The sequence below is a fragment of the Lithobates pipiens genome, unplaced genomic scaffold (assembly GCF_037356315.1).
Source record: "Lithobates pipiens isolate NorthernLeopardFrog02 unplaced genomic scaffold, aLitPip1_a1.2 Scaffold_22, whole genome shotgun sequence".
Classification (NCBI taxonomy): Eukaryota; Metazoa; Chordata; class Amphibia; order Anura; family Ranidae; genus Lithobates; species Lithobates pipiens.
The window spans coordinates 14,081,574-14,105,741 of NW_027507784.1; the positions used below are offsets into that span (position 1 = coordinate 14,081,574).

Here is a 24,168-nt window from a genome sequence, read left to right on the forward strand (position 1 = left end):
ATTGTCAGTTAAAGCAACGCAGTGCCGAATAACAAAAAAAGCTCTGGTCTATGGCCAGCCAAATGGTCCAGGGCTGAAGTGGTTATACAAGCTGTACACTCACTACTTTCCATTGTAGCAAAGTGTAATTTCTTCAGTGTTGTCACATGAAAAAATTTGACCTGGAAAGAAAATAGTCTTATAACATTTATTTTTGCCCCCCCCCCCCCCCCCCCATTCGTATAGGATGAATGTACACGCAGTGTTGCCGGACACATAGCGCTGCTTATTTAGAAATACGCCCCTTATTGTCAAATCATATTTGGTAAAAATCTGCCCCAGTTCCTCCACTTAGCAGCATAAGGTGCATTTGGCTGTCACTTCCTCTCTAGGACTCATGTGTTGCAGTTAAGGATGAGCCGAACACCCCCCTGTTCGGTTCGCACCAGAACCTGCGAACAGAAACTTCGTGTGAACTTTAGAACCCTATTAAAGTCTATGGGACTCGAACGTTCACAATCTAAAGTGCTAATTTTAAAGGGTAATATGCAAGTTCCTGTCCTAAAAAGTGTTTGGGGACCCGGGTCCTGCCCCAGGGGACATGGATCAATGCAAAAAAAAGTTTTAAAAACGGCCGTTTTTTCGGGAGCAGTGATTTTAATAATGATTAAAGTGAAACAATAAAAGTGTAATATTCCTTAAAATTTCGTACCTGGGGGGTGTCTATAGTATGCCTGTGAAGGGGCGCATGTTTCCCGTGCTTAGAACTGTCTCTGCACAAAGTGTCATTTCGCAAGGAAAAAAAGTCTTTTAAAATCACTTTCCATTGTAGGCTCCCGTAATACAGAGAACACTCAATGAGTGTTCTCTGTATTAGCCGACAATTCATTCATTGATAAAAAAAAAATACAATAAAAAAAAAAGCGTGGGGGTTCCTCTAAATTCAATTACCAGGCCCTTCAGGTCTGGTATGGATATTAAGGGGAACCCTGTGTCAAATTAAAAAAAAAAATTGACGTGGGGGTCCCCATAAATATCCATACCAGACCCTTTATCCAAGCACGCAACCTGGCAGGCTGCAGGAAAAGAGGGGGGACAAGAGAGCGCCCCCCCCCCTGAACCGTACCAGGCCACATGCCCTCAACATTGGGAGGATGCTTTGGGGGTCTGTGACCCCTCAAAGCACCATGTCCCCATGTTGATGTGGAGAAGGGCCTCATCCCCACAACCCTGGCCGGTGGTTGTGGGGGTATGTGGGCGGGGGGCTTATCAGAATCTGGAAGCCCCCTTTAACAAGGGGACCCCCAGATCCCGCCCCCCCCCATTTAAAATGGTAAGGGGGTACCCTACCATTTCACAAAGAAAGTGTAAAAATGGTTAAATAAGACAAACACACTTTTGAAAAATTCCTTTATTAAAAATAAAAAAAAGATTCCAGCGGTGGTAATCCACTCTTCTTGCTATCCAGCGACGGATGATCATCTCTCCGGGGTCCAGCGATGGCTGATCTGATCCAGCGACGGGTGATTTTCAGTCCAGCATTACATCAGAGGGGGGCGGGGTCCTCCTAATATAAGAAATGTCAGCGCTGGGATCCCCGCAGTGTCTCCGCAGTGGAGACAGAAGACAGATGTATGGACGGCGCTGGACTGAAAATCACCCGTCGCTGGATCAGATCAGCCATCGCTGGACCCCGGAAAGATGATCATCCGTCGCTGGATAGCAAGAGTGGATTACCACCGCTGGAATTTTCTTTTTTTTTTTTTTTCTTTTTTTTTTTTTTATAAAGGAATTTTTCAAAAGTGTGTTTGTCTTATTTAACCATTTTTACACTTTCTTTGTGAAATGGTAGGGGTACTTTTGTACCCCCTTACCATTTCAAACAGGGTGGGGCAGGATCTGGGGGTCCCCTTGTTAAAGGGGGCTTCCAGATTCTGATAAGCCCCCCGCCTGAAGACCCCCACAACCACCGGCCAGGGTTGTGGGGATGAGGCCCTTCTCCACATCAACATGGGGACATGGTGCTTTGAAGGGTCACAGACCCCCAAAGCATCCTCCCAATGTTGAGGGCATGTGGCCTGGTACGGTTCAGGACTCTCTCGTCCCCCCCTCTTTTCCTGCGGTCTGCCAGGTTGCGTGCTCGGATAAAGGGTCTGGTATGGATTTTTAGGGGGACCCCCCACGTCAATTTTTAAAAAAATTTGACACAGGGTTCCCCTTAATATCCATACCAGACCTGAAGGGCCTGGTAATTGAATTTAGGGGAACCCCCACGCTTTTTTATTTTTTATTTTATTGTATTTTTTTTATCAATGAATGAATTGTCGGCTAATACAGAGAACACTCATTGAGTGTTTTCTGTATTACGGGAACCGACAATGGAAAGTGATTTTAAAAGACTTTTTTTCCTTGCAAAATGACACTTTGTGCAGGGACAGTTCTAAGCACTGGAAACATGCGCCCCTTCACAGGCATACTATAGACACCCCCAGGTATGAAATTTAAAGGAATATTACACTTTTATTGTTTTCACTTTTAATCATTATTAAAATCACTGCTCCTGAAAAAACGTCCGTTTTGAAAACTTTTTTTTTGCATTGATCCATGTCCCCTGGGGCAGGACCCGGGTCCCCAAACACTTTTTAGGACAGTAACTTGCATATTAGCCTTTAAAATTAGCACTTTAGATTTCTCCCATAGACTTGTATAGGGTGTTCCGGCTTTTCAAATTTGCCGCGAACAGACCAAATTGTTCACTGTTCGCTGAACAGGCGAACAGGCAATGTTCGAGTCGAACATGAGTTCGACTCGAAATCGAAGCTCATCCCTAGTTGCAGTGCATTATTTCTTTTTCATACATCACGGGACACAGAGCACCATAGTAATAACTATGTGGGTTATACGCCACCTATAGGTGTATGGACACTGGTACACTCAAAAAACAGGAAGTCCCCCTCCCTATATAACCCCTCCCCTACCGGGAGTACCTCAGTTTTTTTGCCAGTGTCTAAGGTGTTGGTCACGGTTGATGAAGTGCTAAGAGAGCTCCGCTAAGTAATTCCTGACAGGATCAAGGACCTGTGCAAACGGGTCCATCCAAAGTGCATGAAAGCCAAAATGGATGGTACTCGGGCCTCGTGGAAGAAGAAACGAGGTTTCTGCCTGTAATGTATTCTCTTTTGAGAGCTGGACTGAGTTCTCCGGCAGGGTGCTGTACAGGTCCAAGGGAGTGGACTCTGTAAAGGGGGACCTGGTCCTTGACAAACTCAGCAGCCCCCATAGGGGTACCGGTACACATGCTTCCCCTCCAATGCCTGGGGCAACAGCCTCCAGGCAGTCTCAACAGCCTCCACCATCAGGGGCAAAGAGTAAGTAGCCAAACACAGGGCCAGGAAAAGCCCTGCGGTCAGAAGTCCACAAAACAGAGTCCCAAGGCTTCCTTGTGAAGGGGCGCCCCCGCTCGATCGAGTAGGGGGAAGACTGCGGTGGTTCAGAAACTTGGCAAATCCAAGAAAAATGGGTCAGCTCTGTGGTAGCCCTCGGTTTCCACGTCTCATTTTCTAAGATCAAACGTTCCCAAAGACCCAGTAAAGAAAAAGTCCTTACTTCTGGCACTGGACCGGTTAAGGTCTCAAGGAGTAATAATAGAGATCCCCTCAGAAGAGAGGGACATGGGGTTTTATTCAAATGTCTTTACGGTACCAAAACCAAATGGAGATGTCAGGCCCATTCTAGATCTCAAAGATCTGAATCACTTCGTAAACTTCTGCTCCTTTCGAATGGAGTCAATCTGGACAGTTGTATCCACCCTATGGGGGGAGAAGTTCTAGCATCCATAGATATCAAATATGTGTCTCTACATGGGCCAATCTTTCCCGCTCACCAGATGCGTTTGCGGTAGAGAAGAGCCACTTTCAGTTTGTGGCCTTGCCCTTCGTGTTAGAACAAAAGTTCTAGCCCCATTACTAGCAAGACTAAGGGGCCAAGGTATAGCAGTAATGGCATAGCTAGACGACCTGCTATTGGTAGATCAGTCAATAGCATGGTTAAACCATGGGGTGTCCAGAACAGTCAGTTATCTGGGACACCTGGGTTGGATTCTTAATGTAGAAAATCATCCTTGCGGCCAGTAAGAAGGTTGGAGCCTTTGGGCCTGGTCATAGACACTACCCAGGAAAGGGTGTCTTTGCCTCAGGCAAAAGTCAACGCACTAAGAGAGCTGGTCCAGGTAGTCAGGGCAAGGAAGGGTCCTTCCATTCGCCTTTGTGTGAGATTACTAGGGAAGACGGTAGCTTCCTTCGAAGCGGTTCCCTATGCCCAGTTTCATTCAAGACTGTTGCAACACAGTATTCTGTCTGCTTGGAACAAACAGATCCAAGCCTTGGATTGTCCAAAAAAACCTGGCTCCAAAAGTACTCCAGAGTCTCAATTGGTGGTTGATAACCAGGAATTTACAGAAAGGAAAATCCTTCATTCCAGTTACCTGGAGAATAGTAACAATGTATTCCAGCCTATGGGGCTGGAGCAACTCTGGAAGAGACCACTGTCCAAAGAAAGTGGTCAGAGCCATAGAAGACATTGCCCATCAATATTTTAGAGATTCGGGCAGTACGTTTGGTTCTAATAGCCTGGACGTTCAGGTTGTGGAGTTCTACTGTCAGGATACAATTCAGCAGTGGACTATATCAATCACCAAAGGGGCACCAGAAGCTACGCAGCCCAAAGGGCGGTGGCACTGGTGTAGTGGTTAGCACTTTTGTTACCAGAAAAAAGGACCATATTCTGTCTTAGGCAAGGAACATGTTTCTCTGCCCATCTGCAGTCTGCATCCCATGGAAAATTGGAGGCAGATTTCTTTGGCCGTCAACTGTTGTTGTCGGGAGAATGGTCTCTACATCCCAAAGTCTTTTGGCCATATGCCAAAGATTGGGTACGCCAGACATAGATCTGTTGGCGTCCAGATTCAACAAGAAGTTGGACAACTTTGCAGCAAGAACATGGGATCCACTTGCACTCGGAATAGCTGCGTTAGTGACCCCATGGGATCAGTTTTCACTGATTTATGCATTCCCTCCAGTTCAGCTATTATCACGGCTGCTCTACAGGATCAGGGAAGAAGGGAAGCCGGTAATCTTAGTAGCCTTGGCATGGCCCAGAAGACCCTGATATGCAGGGATTGTGACACTGGCAGTAAGGGAGTCATGGACTCTTCCATCTCGTCCGGACCTGCTGTTGCAGGGACCAGTGTTCCATCCTGCCTTACAGTCACTAATTTAATGCTGTGGCTATAGCCCACATTCTAAAAAATCGGGGGCTTTCAGGTTCAGTAGTAACCACCCTGATTAATGCCAGAAGGCCGGCCTCCAGGACCATTTATTACAGGGTTTGGAAGGCCTATGTCTCCTGGTGTGAAACCAAGGATTGGCATCCTCAAAAGTATGTTATAGGAAGAATTCTGGCCTTTCTACAGTTAGGAGTGGAAAGGAAGCTGGCCTTGAGTACAATCAAGGGTCAGATTTTGGCCTTGGCAGTGTTTTTCCAAAGACCGCTTGCTTCACATTCTTTAGTCCAGGCATTCATACAAGGGGTAACTCGGATAACTCCACCAGTTAGAGCACCCTTGTGCCCATGGGATTTGAATCTGTTTTTTTCAGTGTTGCAAAGACAACTAGGGTTGAGCGAACCTGAACTGTAAAGTTCGGGTTCGTACCGGACTTTTGGGTTTTTAGGTCCCGGACCCGAACCCGAACAATTTACTGTATGTTCGGGTTCAGGTTCGGTGTTCAGTATTGTAATGGCGCTTTTTAAACAGCTACAGGGCAGTCAACCAACATTCGTTTAACTCGTGTGCCCTTAGAAGCCATCACAGCCATGCCTACTAATGGCATGGCTGTGATTGGCCAGTGTAGCATGTGACCCAGTCTCTATATAAGCCAGAGGCAGATAGCACAGCACGTCACTTTGCTTTAGATAGTGTAGGGAAAGGTTGCTGCTGCTGCTTTGAGGGAGAGAATTAGATAGGATTCCTTCTTCAGAAATCGAATTACTCAGCGATCTACCTTGATTTTGTTGTGTGGGTGCAGTGCACAAACTTTTTACCCTGCCCTGAGCCCAGTGCCAGAGAAAATATAACTTGTATCCGTCTGTTAGTTAGGTTGGCATCAGTGGGCATTTTATGCAAGCTCAGTGCACCAGCACTGCATATGTTACTGTGAGATACACCCTTTACATACTGTTGCGCTATTCTGCTATTCTAAAAACACCCATATAGGGCCCAAAAAAACATTTTACAGTGTTTGCTGCATATCTGTATGTGTGAGATACACACTTTAGACACTGTTCTTCTATTCTGCTATTCAAAAAACACCCATTTAGGGCAAGATCCTAAATTTGAGAAATATGAGGAGAATGTCAAAGAAGGGACGTGGCTCCGGCCATGGTGCTGCTGGTGGAGCTCCTGTTGCAGGGAGAGGACGTGGTCAATCTGGGCCAGCTACACGCACAAGTGAAACATCTTCCTCAGGTGCGAGTAGGCGACAGAGCCTGCAGCGGTATTTGGTCAGGCCTAATGCGGCTCTACGAATGTTGAGGCCAGGACAAGTACAAGCGATAGTAGATTGTGTTGCTGACAGTGCCTCCGGTTCCTTCACATTGTCTCCCACCCAGTCTCCTGATGAAAGATCAGAGTTGGCACCTGCAGCCGATGTCCATCAGTCTTTCACATCACCCACTTGCAAATCAGCCAAGCAGTCTGAGCCCCAAATCATGCAGCAGTCTCTTCTGCTTTTTGATGACTGTCAGCAGGGTTTCCCAGGGCCATCCACCTAGCCCTGCCACAGAAGTGGAAGAGATTGGGTGCACCGATGCCCAACCACTTATATTTCAAGATGAGTACATGGGAGGACCATCGCAGCACGTCTCGGATGATGACGAAATACAGGTGCCAACTGCTGCTGCTTTCGCAATTGTGCAGACCGACAAGGAGGGCAGGGGTGAAGACTGGGTGGAAGATGATGTGGAGGACGATGAGGTCCTCAACCCCACATGGAATCAACGTCATGCAGGTGACCAGAGTCAATCGGAGGAAGAGGCGGTGGTCGCACAAAGCCACCAGCACAGCAGAAGAGGGAGCAGGGTGCAAAAGTGGAGCGTCCGTCCCCTAGACAGTACGCCTGCTACTGCCCAAAACAGCAAGGGACCGAGCACACCAAAACCAGTTCCAAGGAGTTCCCTAGCGTGGCAGTTCTTCAGACAATGTGCTGATGACAAGACATGAGTGGTTTGCACGCTGTGCAATCAGAGCCTGAAGCGTGGCATAAACGTTCTCAACCTGAGCACAACCTGCATGACCAGGTATCTAAATGCAAAGCACGAGCTGCAGTGGAGTAGACACCTCAAAAACCAAGAAAGGTCTCTGGCTCCTCCTGCTTCCTCTTCTGCTGCAGTCTCGGCCTCTTCATCCACCTCTGTAGTGACAGTGGCACCTGCCAACCTGCAAACAGAGGATCTGCCAGCAACACTACCACCTGGGTCACCAACCATCTCCACAATGTCCCATGGAAGCGTTCAGCTCTCTATCTCCCAAACACTTGAGCGGAAGAGGAAGTACCCCCCTAACTGCCCGCGATCCCTGGCCCTGAATGCCAGCATTTCAAAATTCCTGGCCTTTGAAATGCTGTCATTCCGTCTGGTGGAGATGCAGAGTTTTAAAAGCCTGATGGCATTGGCTGTCCCACAGTACATCGTACCCTGCTACCACTACTTTTCCAGGCGAGCCATCCCTTCCCTGTACAACCAAGTGTGGAACATAATCAGGTGTGCACTGCGCAACCCCATCTGTGGCAAGGTCCACCTAACTACGGATGCGTGGACCAGTAAGCACGGTCAGGGACGTTATATCTCCCTAACGGCACACTGGGTAAATGAGGTGGCGGCTGGGCCTGGGGCAGATAGCAGTTTGGCGCATGTCCTTCCTCCACCGAGGATTGCAGAGCGCTTCAGTTTGCCTCCTGTTGCTAACTCCTCCTACTCCGCTTCCTCATCCTCTACCGCCTCCTCATCCGGTCAGCGTAACACCTTCACCACCAACTTCAGCACAGCCAGGGGTAAATGACAGCAGGCAGTTTTAAAACTTTCCTGTTTGGGGGAAAAAACCCACACTGCGCAGGTGTTGTGGAGGGACATGGAACAACATACCGATGAGTGGTTGGTGCCAGTGAGACTCAAGCCCGGCCTGGTGGTGTGCAATAATGGGCAAAATCTCATAGTAGCTCTGGGCCTAGCCGGTTTGACGCACATCCCTTGCCTGGTGCATGTGCTGAACTTGGTGGTCCAGAGGTTCCTTAAAAATTACCCCCATACGCCAGAGCTGCTGCAGAAAGTGCGGGGCGTCTGTGCACACTTTCGGCGTTCTCACCCTGCTGTTGCTCGTCTGTCAGCGCTGCAGCGTAACTTCGGCCTCCACACTCACCGCCTCATATGTAACGTGCCCACAAGGTGGATCTCCACCTTGCACATGCTGGCCAGACGATAGTGGAGTTTCAGCTGCAGCACGCAGGTGCAAGTCGCTCTGCAGAACAGCACCACTTCACCACCAATAACTGGGCCTCCATGCGAGACCTGTGTGCCTTGTGGCACTGTTTCGAGTACTCCACCAACATGGCCAGTGCCGATGACGCCGTTCTCAGCTTTACTATCCCAGTTCCATGCCTCCTTGAAAAAACACTTTGAGCGATGATGGTAGAGGATGTGGCACAGGAGGAGGAGGAGGAAGAGGGATCATTTCCAAGGCTTTCAGGGCAGTTATTCACAAGTGGCTCCGAGGGTGGGTTCCTGCACCAACAAACGCCAGGTACACAATTGTCCAGCAAGGGCACAGTTCTGGAGGATGACGAGGTGGAGGATGAGGAAGAGGAGATGGAGGAGGAACCATGTTCACAGCAGGGTGGCACCCAGACCAGCTCATGGCCATCACTGGTGCATGGCTGGGGGGATACAGAGGGCACAGACGATACACCTCCCACAGAGGACAGCTTTTCATTGCCTCTGGGCAGCCTGGCACACATGAGCGATTACATGCTGCAGTGTCTCCGCAACGACCGCCGAATTGCCCACATTATAACTGGTGCTGATTACTGGGTGGCCACCCTGCTGGATCCCCGTTACAAGGACAACATACCATCCTTAATTCCCTCCTACACGTACTGAATGATGGGTCTGCCCCCTTCAACTTCTGGGCACATGGCCTGAGCTTGCCCTTTACGCGTTGGAGGTGCTGGCCTGCCATGCAGCCAGTGTATTATCTAAATGTGTATTTAGCACGGCAGGGGGCGTTATCACTGACAAGCGCAGCTGCCTGTCCAGAGCCAATGTGGACAAGCTCACGTTCATTAAAATGAACCAGGCATGGATCCCACAGGACTTATGCGTACCTTGTGCAGAATAGACATGTATACCGGTGTTCTAACAAAAACTGTCTGCCCATCGGATAGTGTCCGGCCCGTACTGCGCAGACGCAGTGCTTGCGCAGTACAGAGGACAAGGAGATTCCAAAAATCTCTGAAAATGAACGGCACCTACTTATTGAGTGCAGGTTCAAGCCCCACCATCCAAGTGGACATACGGTGGCACATAGTAACAGGGCCCCTCGCAGGCTCGCTTCGCTCACCACGCTTCGGGCACGGCCTTGCTTTACTCGGCTATTTTTTTTTTAACTCTACGTCCACTTGGATGGTGGGGTTTGAACCTGGACTCACGCAGGTGCCGTTCGTCTTCGGAGATTTTCGGAGAACCTTGTCCTCCGTGCTGCGCAAGCGCAGTACAGGGCGGACACTATCCTACGGGGGACAGAATTTGACACATTACGGGACTTACCCAGCCATTGTTGTATTTTTGATCTTTCTCACTCTTTTGGGGTGTACCCTAAATTAAAAAAAAAATGTAATTAAAAACAAAAACCAGTGTTGGCTACTTCGTCCTCCTCCACCGCCGCTTCCACCTACACTGCCACATCCACCGCCACCTCAACCTCCTACTCCATATGGACCTCGTCCTCCTAGGTCAAGATTATTATTTTTTATTTTTTTATTTTAAAGTATTTTATTTTGTATCACAAGAATAATACATTTGAAAGTGACATTCAGAATATCGATTCAGTCAAAACATAGAAAGCTAACAGGCAGCGCAACAAGATGAATCGACTGTAACACGTCAGAGATATAAAATGTAAAATCATTTTCGACAGACATGGTAGTGTTAGAGTGAAGGGTTGGTATTCCTGTTAATGGTCGGAGGTGTACCTCCTCCCTGGACACCCCCAATGGGAGCTAGCTGTGCCCAAGATGAGGAACTTAACCACCGACCCCTAGGAGTAAATGTAAGGAGAGGGACGGAAATGGCCTTGTGTCTTTTTCCTTAAGATAGGAATCCGTGACTAGTCATCAGTGTTTGTCGTCTGCAAACAGGCCACATTTGTGAACCTGAAAGCCACATTGAACTCTTTGTATGTTGGGGTCCCGGCGAATAGAGATGGTGAGTGTTTCAATTGCTATTGCAAAGATTAGCGGAGATAAAGGACAGCCTTCTCTGGTGCCTTTGGCTATATGTATTGGTTTGGAGTAGTGGCCTTGAAGCCTACTATAGGCTTTAGGATTTGAATAAAGAGCTCGGATCAGGCCCATAAACTTGTCGCCAAAGCCCCAACATTCAAGGATTGTAAAGATGTATGGCCAGGAGACCGAATCAAAGGCCTTTTGAAGGTCCAGTGATAAAAGCATGCCTGATTGTTTTGAACCTCCTGGCCAGTTTGTCTGGAGGATGGAGACTATGTCTATGGCTCTTCTGATCTGATCAGGGCCCTGTCTGCCTGGGATGAACCCCACTTGATCCTTATGAACACTTAATGAAGGAAGCTAGATGAATTGCAAGGAGTTTGGTAAAGATTTTTAAGTCGCTATTGATGAGGGAGATGGGTCTATAGTTACTGACTTCTTCCGGGTTTTTATCTGGTTTTGGTATTACTGCAATGTAGGCTGTGTTTAGGTGAGGATCATGGTGGTAAATGTCTTGTAATAGGGGTTAGGGAGACCATCAGGGCCTGGAGCAGAACATGATTTGAGGTTCTTAATGACTTCCTGTACCTCTTCTTCTGAGAAGGGGGCCTCCAGCATATTAATTTTTATGTATTTTATGTTATTTTAGGTTATTTCCCTATCCACATTTGTTTGCAGAGCACTTGTCATGCTCGTAACACCATTTTTCTGTCATTTGCAGCCCTCTAGCCCTTTCCATTACTTTTATAGATCCATTTTAGTCCTCAAAAGTTTGCGTCCCCATTGACTTCAATGGGGTTCGGGGTCAACTTGAACTTTTTTGCGAAGTTTGGCCGAACCCGTCGAACCCGAACATCCAGGTGTCCGCTCAACCCTAAATACAACCCTTTGAACTGATAAGTAATATTTCTTTGCTCCTTTTGACAAGGAAATTGGTATTCTTAGTTGCGGTAACCTCCGCAAGAAGAGTTTCAGAGTTGGCTGCTTTCTCCTGTAAAGAGCCATACTTAATCATTCATAAGGATAAGGTGGCGCTGCGTCCTCACCCAACCTTTTTAACAAAGGTAGTGTCTGGTTTTCATCTGAATCAAGATGTTTCCCTACCTTTCTTTTTTCCAGAACCTCGTTCTGCAGAAGAAAAATGATTACATTCTCTCGATGTAGTGAGAGCAGTCAAGGCCTATCTGAAAGCGACAGATCACATACGTAAAACTGATGTTTTGTTTGTGTTGCCAGAAGATCCTAGAAAGGGCCAGGCAGCATCGAAATCTTCTATTGCTAAGTGCATTCGTCAGGTGATTAGTCAGGCTTGTCTGAAAACAAAGATTCCTCCCTTTCAGATTAAAGCGCACTCTACCCGGGCAGTCAGTGCTCCACGGGCAGCGCATCATCAAGCCTCTGTGGCTCAGATTTGCAAGGCCGCTACTTGGTCATCAGTACATACATTCACAAGATTCTATCAAATGGATGTAAGATGGCAGGAGGACACCGCCTTCGGGCGCAGTGTGCTGCGGGCAGTAGTATAGGTCCTCATGCCTGGCGGCGGCTGTTTTGCTATGTTTCGCCCTACCTTCAGGTGGCATTGCTTTGGGACATTCCACATAGTTATTACTATGGTGCTCTGTGTCCCATGATGTACGATAAAGAAAATAGGATTTTTATAACAGGTTACCTGTAAAATCCTTTTCTTGGAGTAAATCACGGGACACAGAGATCCGCCCCTCTTATTGAAATTAGTATATATTGTACTCGAAGTCAATCTGTGGATAGAATGGAAAGGAACAAAGAGCAACAAAGAACATAGACCTGAAGTGTGCCGGGGTCACGTGGTAAGTATGCCTAAAAGGGGGCATACCCAAGTATGAAATGTAATAAATGAAATAAAAAGAAAAAGGGAATGGGTGGGTGGCACACGAGAGCCAGCGTCTACGAGAGAGGAGGCAGAGGAGGGCAGGCTTTATACAGCCTGACTCCTCCTACAAGCACAGGCTGACCTGCGGTCAGCCTTACAATTGTACTCGGAGTCAATCTGTGGATAGAATGGAAAGGAACAAAGAGTAACAAAGAACATAGACCCGGAAGTGTGCCTGGGTCACGTGGTCAGTATGCCTAAAAGGGGGCAAAAATAACACAGTAGGATGAAAGCTTAACAACCAGATTACACAGTGAATTAACGTCTAACCTGGGGTGGTGGCAATGAAGCATGTACTTCGCTGCAGAAAGGGGAGCGCCCGGAAAGGCAGTAGAGGACCATCCCAGGGTTTGACAAATGTAACAACTAACCAAGCCGGCATGATCCCATCCCGAGCACCACACCTTGCCAGGCCCCCAGAACCTGTAAACAGTGCCGCCCCCGAATGCTGCGTCTCGAGAACATGCAGATGTAACAGAGAAGGCCGGGGTGCCAACTAGTTGATTGGCTAAAGTAAGCGAGACCCTGGGCCCAAAGCCCCACTCCCCTGGCCGGAAGAACCACAAAAGCCAGCTAGCACTGCCTTGAGCCCCCAGCTGGCAACCAACGCAAAAGGAGACCTGAGAGTATGTCAGAAACGACACGTAATAAGACCCATAATGGGAAGTCAGCCGAGCACATCAGGGGATTTACTCTGCCGGCACCCTGAGGACGGCTTCAATCGAAAATGCAGAACATAAAAGAACCCGACGGGTCATCCAACATGAAATGCTGAGGCTCAACTCGATACTCCCTGAAAGTGCTTGTGGGCCGATACGAGCTGAAAGAGGCCAAAAAACAAACAAAAAGAAAGTAGGAACTGGATGTTAACCATCAGGACTGGAAACCTAGGCCGGAAAGCCTGGAAAACAAGCCAAGCAGTGTCATGAGCCTTCCTAGTATTCAAAACAAAACCTAAAGATCAAGGCTGCTGCGTCAGCCAAATGGAAAACCAATCCACCACGAAACTGGAACTGATGAGAAAGTGCGACGCTGGTACCTGCTTCCGAGACCCGAGCCTACTGATACCGGCCCGGGCCCCGAGAGGGTCCCGGGATCCATTAAAGCCCCTGAGCCAGGAGAAGCTGCGGAGCTGCAATAGGCTGACTAACCAATAGTCCCATACCATTGCGCAACTCCTGGCCGGACGCAGCTAGGAAATAAAAAGGTAGTGTGGAATGACACCCCACTGGACAGGAACCCAACTAACGAGAGAACCGTGAGCACACAAAGAAACCAGTGACAAGAATGTAACCTGCAAGAAGGAAACGTGACTAAACGAGAAACATGAGAAGCGTGAGCTGATAAACGTGAGCAGCGTAAGAACCGAGGCTGCAAGAAAATACGACCCGCATAAGAAACGCAGGTTGCATGAGAACGTGAAACGATGAAACCACAAGAGAAAACCCTGGGGGCACAAGGAAAACCCTGGGGGTACAAGAGAAACCCTGGGGGCACAAGAGAAACCCTAGAAAAACTACAGAAACCTAGAAAACGAGAGAAACGTAAAAAAAAGCATGAGAAACATAATATTGCATGAGAAACGAAACATTGCTTGAGAAACGAAACGTTGCTTGAGAAACGAAACGTTGCTTGAGAAACGAAACAGTGCATGAGAAACGAAAAAACATTTGCGTGAGAAACGTAACGTGGGAAATGAGTTAGAACAAAATGTGAGTGGTGTAAGAACAGATGAGGAGACTTGCCACCGAACAAGCCAATTAAAAACCATCACCTCAATCTGTTAAACCCATAGGCGTGATGGGTAACCCGCGGTGGAAGAACATGGACAACCCAGCTGTGTAAAACAGCCAGAAAACCTAATAAAATAACCCGCCCATGACACAACAAACCCCCCTGGTACCTGATAAGTATGAGGACTTGGGACCTAATAAGCATATTGTGGGTGCCGAAATGACAGGACCAACAACCAACAGCGCATGAATGTGAACCTGATGCCAACCCACCCTACTGAATGCAGCAGTGAGCCCGAGCAACCTGCAGCGCCAAGACAGGAAGTTAAAACAAACACTCAGGGCTAAGGTACCCACAGACTGTGGTGGGTGGTAGTAAAAGGTGTAATGGTGAATGTACACGTATGATGTATGGACTACAGGCCAGAAGATTGTGGGACGACAATCAATTAACAATGAAACCTCAGCCCGTATGGACCAGTAGACGTGACAGATCCTGGATGTAAGTACTAGCTAACGGAAATACAGCGAACGAAGGGCAATAACATGCAACGCGCGACACAAGGGAATACGTCAGAAACATGGGGAAAAAAAAACAACTTAAGAAACACAGGGAAAAAGTAAGAAAAATGGGGAAAAATTTAAGAAACATGGGGAAAACAAAAGAAACATGGGGAAAAACTAAAGAAACATGGGGAAAAACTAAAGAAACATGGGGAAAAACTAAAGAAACATGGGGAAAAACTAAAGAAACATGGGGAAAAACTAAAGAAACATGGGGAAAACTAAAGAAACATGGGGAAAAACTAAAGAAACATGGGAAAAACTAAAGAAACATGGGGAAAACTAAAGAAACATAGGGAAAAACGTAAGAAACATGGAAAACAAAAGAAACATAAATATAGCCTGAGACACGTAACTTGCATCAGACACGTAAATAAAAACAGACACGTAAATTGCATGAGAAACGTAAATTGCATCATAAAATGTAAAACCAGAGAACCATAAATTCCACGAAAACCATAAGAACCCGTAAAACGTGTAAAAACATCAACCACCAGAGAAACCCAAAACGCATGAGCAAGTGCAAATTGCATGAGAAACGCAAAATTGCAAGAAAACCCGTAAATTGCAGAAACTGCAACCTCCGAAAGAAACCATAATTTGCAGAAAACTGTAAATTGCGTAAGAACCGTAAATTGCATGAAACCATAAATCGCACGAGAAACCGTAAACTGCATGAGAACCGAAAATTGCATAAGAACCGAAAATTGCATGAGACCGTAAAATAGCAGGAGAAAACCATAACTGCATGAGAAACCATAACTGCATGAGAACCGTAAATTGCATGAGAAACCGAAAATTGCAAGAGAAAACCCTAAACAGCATGAGGAACCGTAAATTGCATCAGAAACGGAAAATTGCAAGAGAAAACCCTAAACAGCATGAGAAACCGTAAATCACATGAGAAACCGTAACCACCTGAAAACCTCAATTGCATGAGAAATACAAATGCCTCAGAACCGTAAATTGCATAATCAACCGTAATTTGCATAAAACCGTAAATTACATAATAAACCGTAGATCGCATGAGACCGTAAATCGAATGAGACCGTAAATCGCATGAGAAAACCGTAGATAGCACGAGAACGTAAAATTGCATGAGAAAACCGTAAATAGCACGAGAACATAAATTGCACAAGACCGTAAATTGCATGGGAAACCGTAAATTGCATGAGACCGTAAAATTGCATGGAAAAAAAAACGTAAATAGCATGAGAACCATACCTACCTAGGAACCCGCCCCCCTCCCCCTACAGAAAAATGCACCACTATTACACCATCAACACCATCAACACCTATTCCCCGACCTAACCTAATCACTGGCCAGCCACTCAGACACAGCAGCCCATTGCAGGCAGAGGAGCTGTCAGGCGGCCACCACCCCCCCAGCGAACCACCGCGAGAAGCAGGGGCGCATCCGGCCAACAAGTAGAGCTGTCAGGCGGCCACATATAATGCATAAGCGCAGCTGGCAGGTTGCCAAATCCCCCCTCTCCTGGCGGACCACCGGCAGAGGCGGGCAGGCGGCCGATACAAACAGACAGGCAGAGCTGGCGGGTGGCCAAACCCCCCCCCCCTCCCCCAGCGAACCATCGGGAGTAGCGGGAGGCCGAATCTAACAACCGGAGCTGGTGGGTGGGCAGCAGAAACCCCCCTCCCCTCCGACTGTACTGAACAGGAGGCGGGTGGGAGAAGGGCTCCCTCGTGGACACAGGAGCTGCGGGCGAACCCTCCCCCTCCTCCTCCGGGGGAAGCCCGCGGCTGAAACCTCCCACCCCCCTCCCCTCCGGCAGAGGCAGCAGGAGAAGGAGGCGGGCGGGAGAAGCGGCTCCCCCGGGGAGACAGTAGCTGCCGACGGGTGAACCCCCCCCCCCTCTCCAGTGGAACATCAGAAGAAGAGGGCAGCCGAGATCACCGCCAAGGAGCGGAGAAGGCGGGGGCCGAAACACCCCCGTCCATGAGCGCCAGAACCGTAGAGCATCCTCCTCTCAATCCGAGACCCAGAAGTGAAGTCAGCATCGCCTGGAAATGGCGCTGACACGAGAGCCAGCATCCACGAGAGGAGAAGGAAGAGGAGGGCAGGCTTTATACAGCCTGACTCCTCCTACAAGCACAGCCTTACAATTGCTTTGCTATAAAAACCGAGGTACTCCCTGTATGGGAAGGGTTATATAGGGAGGGGACTTCCATTTTTTTTTGGGTGTACCAATGTCCATTCACCTATAGGTGGAGTATAACCCACATAGTTATTATTATGTTGCTCTGTGTCCCGTGATGTACTTCAAGAAAAGGATTTTACAGATAAGCTGTTATAAAAATCCTATTTTTCTTCCTTGCTACAGCTGTCTGCAGTAATCCCACCCCTGGTGTCTGACTGACAGGTATTGTGGCCAATCACATGCTGGCCAAAGAGATGGCAGCAAGGTTAGTAGAATGAATGACAATTGAAAGGCAAGAGTAATGGAATCATATCATTAACATGAGGTCTTTTAACAGGAAAATGTTACCTGTCATTTTTGGGCAGTTTTCCATAAATGTTTTCACATCTTGCATTGATTCAGTAGATGTTTGTTTTCTGACTCTGGAGAAGAGTAGAAGAACACAATGTTTATCCATGTAAATGGTTAAAAAGACCCGTTAACACGTATGTGCATGCTTTACTGTATCTTTAGTTTGAGTGAAAAGTATATGTACGTTTTTTTTGATTGTTTTGTTTTTAATGAATGCCCTATCACCCTGTCACCCTATGTGTCAGGACCTGGATCACCTGCTGGTGGCTCTGTGATCCCCAGAGCTACAGGGCATAGTTCTGGTGTTCACCAGCAGGTGTCTCCCAGCAGCCAGCAGATGCCAGTAATTATTATTATTATTATTATACAGGATTTAAATAGCGCCAACAGTTTACTCAGTGCTTTACAACATTGGGGCAGATAGTACAATTACAATACAATTCAATGCAGGGGGGAATCAGAGGGCCCTGCTCATTAGAGCTTACAATCTAGGAGGGAGGGTCAGGTTATACAAAAGAGTAATAGCTGTGGGGGATGAGCTAATGGAGAAAATAGTGCAGTTGTTAGATGGAGGCAGGATAGGCTTCTCTGAAGAGGAAAGTTTTCAGGGATCACCTAAAAGTGGATAAATTTGGAGCCCTTCTGACAGATTGAGGTCGGGAATTCCAGAGGATGGGCGAGGCTCGGGAAAAGTCCTGGAGGCGGATATGGGAGGAGGTGATGAGGGAGCTAGGGAGCAGGAGGTCTTGGGAGGAACGAAGTGGGTGATTAGGTTGGTATTTTGAGATTAGGCTAGTGATGTAGCTGGGGGCAGAGTTGTGGATGGCTTTGTAACTTATTGTTAATATTTTGAATTTAATTCGTTGGGCAAGTGGCAGCCAATGGAGGGATTGGCAGAGAGGGGTAGCAAACACTGAGCGGTTTGTAAGGTGTATGAGTCTGGCAGCAGCATTCATGGTGGATTGAAAGGGGGATAATCTATTTAAAGGTGAGCCAATGAAGAGGGAGTTGCAGTAGTCAAGGTGAGAGATAACCAGGGAGCGAATCAGGAGCTTTGTGGTTTCATTGGTTAGAAAGGGACGTAGTTTAGAGATGTTTCGGAGGTTGAGGCGGCAAGCTTTGGAAAGTGATTGGATGTGGGACCGAAAGGAGAGTTCAGAGTCCAGGATAACACCTAGCACCCTGACATGTGGAGATGGGTGGATGGTTGTGCCATTACTCTTGACAGAGAAGTCAGGGGAAGAGGCACGTGGGGGAGGAAATATTAACCCCTTCCCGCCGAGCGTACGCAGATCTGCGTACTCGGCTTCCGGGGGGTATACCGGGATGATGCCCGCACCTGCAGGCATCATCCCGGTACCGTTTTTTAAAGCGGGCGATTGGCTTTCCAGCCATAACAACCGATGCGGCTAAAAGCCGCTCGGCTGTTATGCCGGAGGAGCGGGAGGGGACGCCCCCCCCCTCCCGCCGCCGCTGTTACCGGTGCTCCCGCTCGATCGGGAGCACCGATTCTTGCTGTGATGCCTCCGGCCACTGGGGAGGAACTGGAACGAAGCCGTAATCGGCTTCGTTCCAGTCTCCTCATAGTAAACACGGAAGCGACGTCATGACGTCACTTCCCGTTTACTCGGCTGCCAATGGCGCCGGTTTAAAAAAAATATCCGGTATTCAGAATCACCGTTTTCGGCGATCTGAATACACTGAAGTGTAAAGGAGGGGTGGGGGGTCTTTTAGACCCCCGATCCCTCCATAAAGAGTACCTGTCACCACCTATTACTGTCACAAGGGATGTTTACATTCCTTGTGACAGCAATAAAAGTGATCAAAATTTTTATTTTTTTTTTAAACAATTTAGTAATTTTAAAATAACTAAAATAAATAAATAAAAAAAAAAAATTTTTAAAGCGCCCGCCGTCCCCGCGAGCTCGCAAAGCAAAGAAAACGCATACGGAAGTCGCGCCCGCGTATGTAAACGGTGTTCAAATCACACATGTGAGGTATCGCCGCGATCGTCAGAGCGAGAGCAATAATTCTAGCACTAGACCTCCTCTGTAACGCTAACCTGGTAACCGTAAAAAATGTTTAAAGCGTCGCCTATTGAGATTTTTAGGTACCGTACTTTGTCGTCAATCCACAAGTGCGTGCAATTATAAAGTGTGACATGTTTGGTATCTATTTACTCGGCGTAACATTATCTTTCACATTATGCAAAAAAAATGGAATAATTTTACTGTTTTTTTTTTTTTAAATTCATGAAAGTGTACCTTTTCCCAAAAAGTTGCATTTAAAACACCGCTGCGCAAATACCGTGTGACATAAAATATTGCAACAATCGCCGTTTTATTCTCTAGAGTCTCTGTTAAAAAAAATATATATAATGTTTGGGGGTTCCAAGTAATTTTCTAGTAGAAAATATGGATTTTAACTTGTAAACACCAAATTCCAAAAATAGGCTAAGGACACGTACACACGCGCGGACTGTTTGCCCAACCTTGTTCGTCAAACAGTTTCGGCAAACAGTCCGCTCAAAATTTGCATGAGCGGACTTGCCCACACACGAGCGGACTGTTTCAGCAAACTGTTTGCCAAACAGTTCGCTCAACTTTTGAAATGAACGGACTCGCCCACGTAAGGAGGAGGCAAATCCGCCCATTTCGAGCGCGTGTACAGGTAGGCGGGGCCCGCGAAGGAGACGTCGCGGGCTCCGCCGCCTGGAATGGGCTTAAAGGGGAACCCCAACGCCGAAAAAAATCGGCGTGGGGGTTCCCCCAAAGTCCACACCAGACCCTTGTCCGAGCACGCTACCCGGCCGGCCAGGAAAGGGGGGCGAGCGAGCGCGCCCCCCCTCCTGAGCCGTACCAGGCCGCGTGCCCTCAACATGGGGGGTGCCTTGGGGAAGGGGGGGCCGCGCGGCCCCCCCACCCCAAAGCACCTTGTCCCCATGTTGATGAGGACAAGGGCCTCTTCCCGACAACCCTGGCCGTTGGTTGTCGGGGTGTGCGGGCGGGGGGCTTATCGGAATCCGGGAGCCCCCTTTAAGAAGGGGGCCCCCGGATACCGGCCCCCCACCCTATGTGAATGAGTATGGGGTACAATGTACCCCTACCCATTCACCTGTGAAATAAAGTACAAAAAAAAACACAACACAGGGAAAAAATATTTTATTGCACAGCTCCGGGGGTCTTCCGTCTTCGGGGGTCTTCTCGCCGGACTCCTCCGCTATCTGTGTGTAGCTCTTTTACTAGCGGAGGAGTCCGGCTTTCTTCCTCCCCGCCGCCGGCCTCTTCTCCCGACTTCGGGGGTCTTGTCCCCCTCTTCGGTTCTTCTGCCGGGCCACCGCGCCTTCTTGTAGCTCTTTTACAGGCGGTGGCCCGGTCTTCTGTCACCGCTGCCTTCCGTTCTTCTGTCGCCGCCTTAGGTTCTTCTGCCGGGCCACCGCGCCTTCTTGTAGCTCTTTTACAGGCGGTGGCCCGGTCTTCTGTCGCCGCTGTCGTCGCCGCCGCCGCCGCCTTCCGTTCTTGTTCTTCTTCTTGTTCTTCTTCTTCTTCTCCTGGAGATGTTGACTCGACGAGCTCTCCGGCCGGAATGCCAGAGCCGCGCTGTGCGGTCACTTATATAGTGACAATGGGGCGGTGTCACATGGTATATGTCACATGGGTTGGTCACATGGGTTGATGTCACATGGGGACTATGACATCGTAAGGGGGCGGGGTCACCATGTGACCAACCCATGTGACATATACCATGTGACACCGCCCCATTGTCACTATATAAGTGACCGCACAGCGCGGCTCTGGCATTCCGGCCGGAGAGCTCGTCGAGTCAACATCTCCAGGAGAAGAAGAAGAAGAACAAGAAGAAGAACAAGAACGGAAGGCGGCGGCGGCGGCGACGACAGCGGCGACAGAAGACCGGGCCACCGCCTGTAAAAGAGCTACAAGAAGGCGCGGTGGCCCGGCAGAAGAACCGAAGGCGGCGACAGAAGAACGGAAGGCAGCGGCGACAGAAGACCGGGCCACCGCCTGTAAAAGAGCTACAAGAAGGCGCGGTGGCCCGGCAGAAGAACCGAAGAGGGGGACAAGACCCCCGAAGTCGGGAGAAGAGGCCGGCAGCGGGGAGGAAGAAAGCCGGACTCCTCCGCTAGTAAAAGAGCTACACACAGATAGCGGAGGAGTCCGGCGAGAAGACCCCCGAAGACGGAAGACCCCCGGAGCTGTGCAATAAAATATTTTTTCCCTGTGTTGTGTTTTTTTTTGTACTTTATTTCACAGGTGAATGGGTAGGGGTACATTGTACCCCATACTCATTCACATAGGGTGGGGGGCCGGTATCCGGGGGCCCCCTTCTTAAAGGGGGCTCCCGGATTCCGATAAGCCCCCCGCCCGCAGACCCCGACAACCAACGGCCAGGGTTGTCGGGAAGAGGCCCTTGTCCTCATCAACATGGGGACAAGGTGCTTTGGGGTGGGGGGGCCGCGCGGCCCCCCCTTCCCCAAGGCACCCCCCATGTTGAGGGCACGCGGCCTGGTACGGCTCAGGAGGGGGGGCGCGCTCGCTCGCCCCCCTTCCCTGGCCGGCCGGGTAGCGTGCTCGGACAAGGGTCTGGTGTGGACTTTGGGGGAACCCCCACGCCGATTTTTTTCGGCGTTGGGGTTCCCCTTTAAGCCCATTCCAGGCGGCGGAGCCCGCGATGTCTCCTTCGCGGGCCCCGCCTACCTGTACACGCGCTCGAAATGGGCGGACTTTCCGAGCGGGAACAGTCCGCTCATTTCGAAAGTACAGCGGACAGGCCCACACACGGGCGGACTGTTCGCTCAAACACAGTTTCAGCGGACAGTTTTTCGGAATTTCCGAAAGACTTTGTCCGTCCAACTGTCCGCTGAAACTGTCCGCTGAAAGCCCACACACGAGCGGACTGTCCGCCCAAACACTGTTCAGCGGACAAGGTTGGGCGAACAGTCCGCCCGTGTGTACGCGGCCTAAGTCATGAAAGGGTTATAAGTTCGGTTTTGGACAAGTTGAGTTTGAGGAAGTGTTGTGACATCCATACAGATATGTCTGTTAGTAAGTTAGTGATGTGTGAGGAGACCGATGGAGTGAGTTGAGAGGTGGATAGATAGATTTGTGTGTCATCAGCATAGAAATGATATTGGAAGCCGTGAGAGGCTATCAGCTGACCCAGGGAGGAGGTGTAGATTGAAAATAAAAGAGGTCCAAGAACAAAACCTTGGGGGACTCCAACCGAGAAGGGAAGAGGAGTGGAGGAAGTAGAATTGTAAGTGACACTGAAGGTGCGTTGGGATAGGTAGGATGAGAGCCACTGAAGAGCACAGTCACGGAGACCGAGGGAGTGACATTTTTTGAGGAGGAGAGGGTGGTCAACCATGTCAAAGGCAGCTGAAAGGTCCAGAAGTAGGAGTACAGAATAGTATGCGTTGGTTTTTGCAGTTAGTAGGTCATTTGTGAGTTTTAAAAGAGCAGTTTCTGTGGAATGTTGAGGGCAAAATCCAGATTGAAGGGGATCGAGGAGGTTATTCTTAATGAGGTGGTTACTCAGTAGGTTGTAAACCAGGCATTCAAGGAGTTTAGAGGAAAAGGGGAGCAAGGAGAGCGTAGGTTGTTAAGATTTGTAGGGTACAAGGATGGCTTTTTACGTATGGGGGGTGACCAGTGCATGTTTTAGAGCAATGGGGAAGATGTGGGTTAGAGAGTGTAGGATAGAGTCAGAGGGTGATCGTAGTATTTGAGAGGGAATATGGTCCAGGGGACAGGTGGTTAGGTGGGCGTTAGAAAGGAGTTTAGCAACTTTGTCTGAAGTAGCAGTTTTGAATAAGGGGAGTGTCAATTGTACCTGTTGTAATGGGGTCTAAATTGGGGGAGATACCTGTAGAGTGGAGATTTCATCACAGATTGTATCAATCTTGTTTTTTAAGTGATTAGCAATCTCCTGGGCAGTGAGTGAGTCAGTGGGTGGAGGCGGCGGAGGACGGAGTAGAGAGTTGAAGGTAGAGAAGGGTTTACCGGGACTGGATGAGAAGGTGTTAATAAGAGTTGTAAAGTAGGTCTGCTTTGCAGTGTGGAGGAAATAGTAGTATTTTCGGAGGGCAGATTTGTATTGGTTGAAGTCTTTGAGAGACTGTCTTGTGCCACAGAAGCTCAAGAGCGCGACTAAGTTTTTTGAGGATTCTAGTGTCATCAGGGTTGTAGGGGTCGAGGCCTGATTATGCGTGTAGTGAGGGGAACGAGCTTGTTCAGGGTGGAGGACAGGTATTTATTGTAGATGGAAGTGGCTTGGTTGGGGCAGGACAGAGGAGAGATTTTGTCAAAGAGGTGATCAGTAGCAGAATAGAGGAGAGAAGAGTTGAAGTTGCGAAAGTTTCTACGGGTGACGGTTAGGCGATTGGAGGGAGAGGTGGTGGAAGACAGGGAGAGAGAGAAACTAATAAGGTGGTGGTCGGAGAGAGGAAAAGGATTGTTGGAGAAGTTGCATGGAGTGCAAATTTAGGAGAATACCAGGTCAAGGGTGTTGCCATCAGAATGAGTAGAAGCCTGTACCCATTGCTTCAGGTTAGACTAATGCCGCGTACACACGAGCGAATTGTCCGGCGTACTTAGTCCGCCAAAACGCATTTCACCGGACAATTCGGTCGTGTGTGGGCTTCAGCTGACTTTTCCAGCATAAGTCCGGCGGACTTAGAAAGTATTTTTGCAGTCCAATCTTTCTGCCGGACTTGGGTTTTAGCGGACAATACGTCGTCAGTATGCTAGTCCGGCGGACTAAGAATGACGCATGCTCAAAAGCAAGTACGAAAAAGGAAGCTATTGGCTACTGGCTATTGAACTTCCTTTTTCTAGTCCCGTCGTACGTGCTGTACGTCATCGCGCTAGCAAACGCCGGACTTTCTGTGTGTCCGTGTGTGG

General features: G+C 48.7%; 1 protein-coding gene across 1 annotated transcript in view; it reads right to left on the bottom strand.

The window, feature by feature from the left end:
• LOC144000414 (uncharacterized) overlaps positions 1–24,168 on the bottom strand; it is a 136,709-nt gene that overhangs the window by 13,375 nt on the left and 99,166 nt on the right. The window contains exon 3 of the mRNA XM_077494225.1: positions 17,246–17,319. Within this exon, the coding sequence (XP_077350351.1) occupies positions 17,246–17,319 (74 nt within the window). The remainder of the gene's footprint in view (positions 1–17,245; positions 17,320–24,168) is intronic.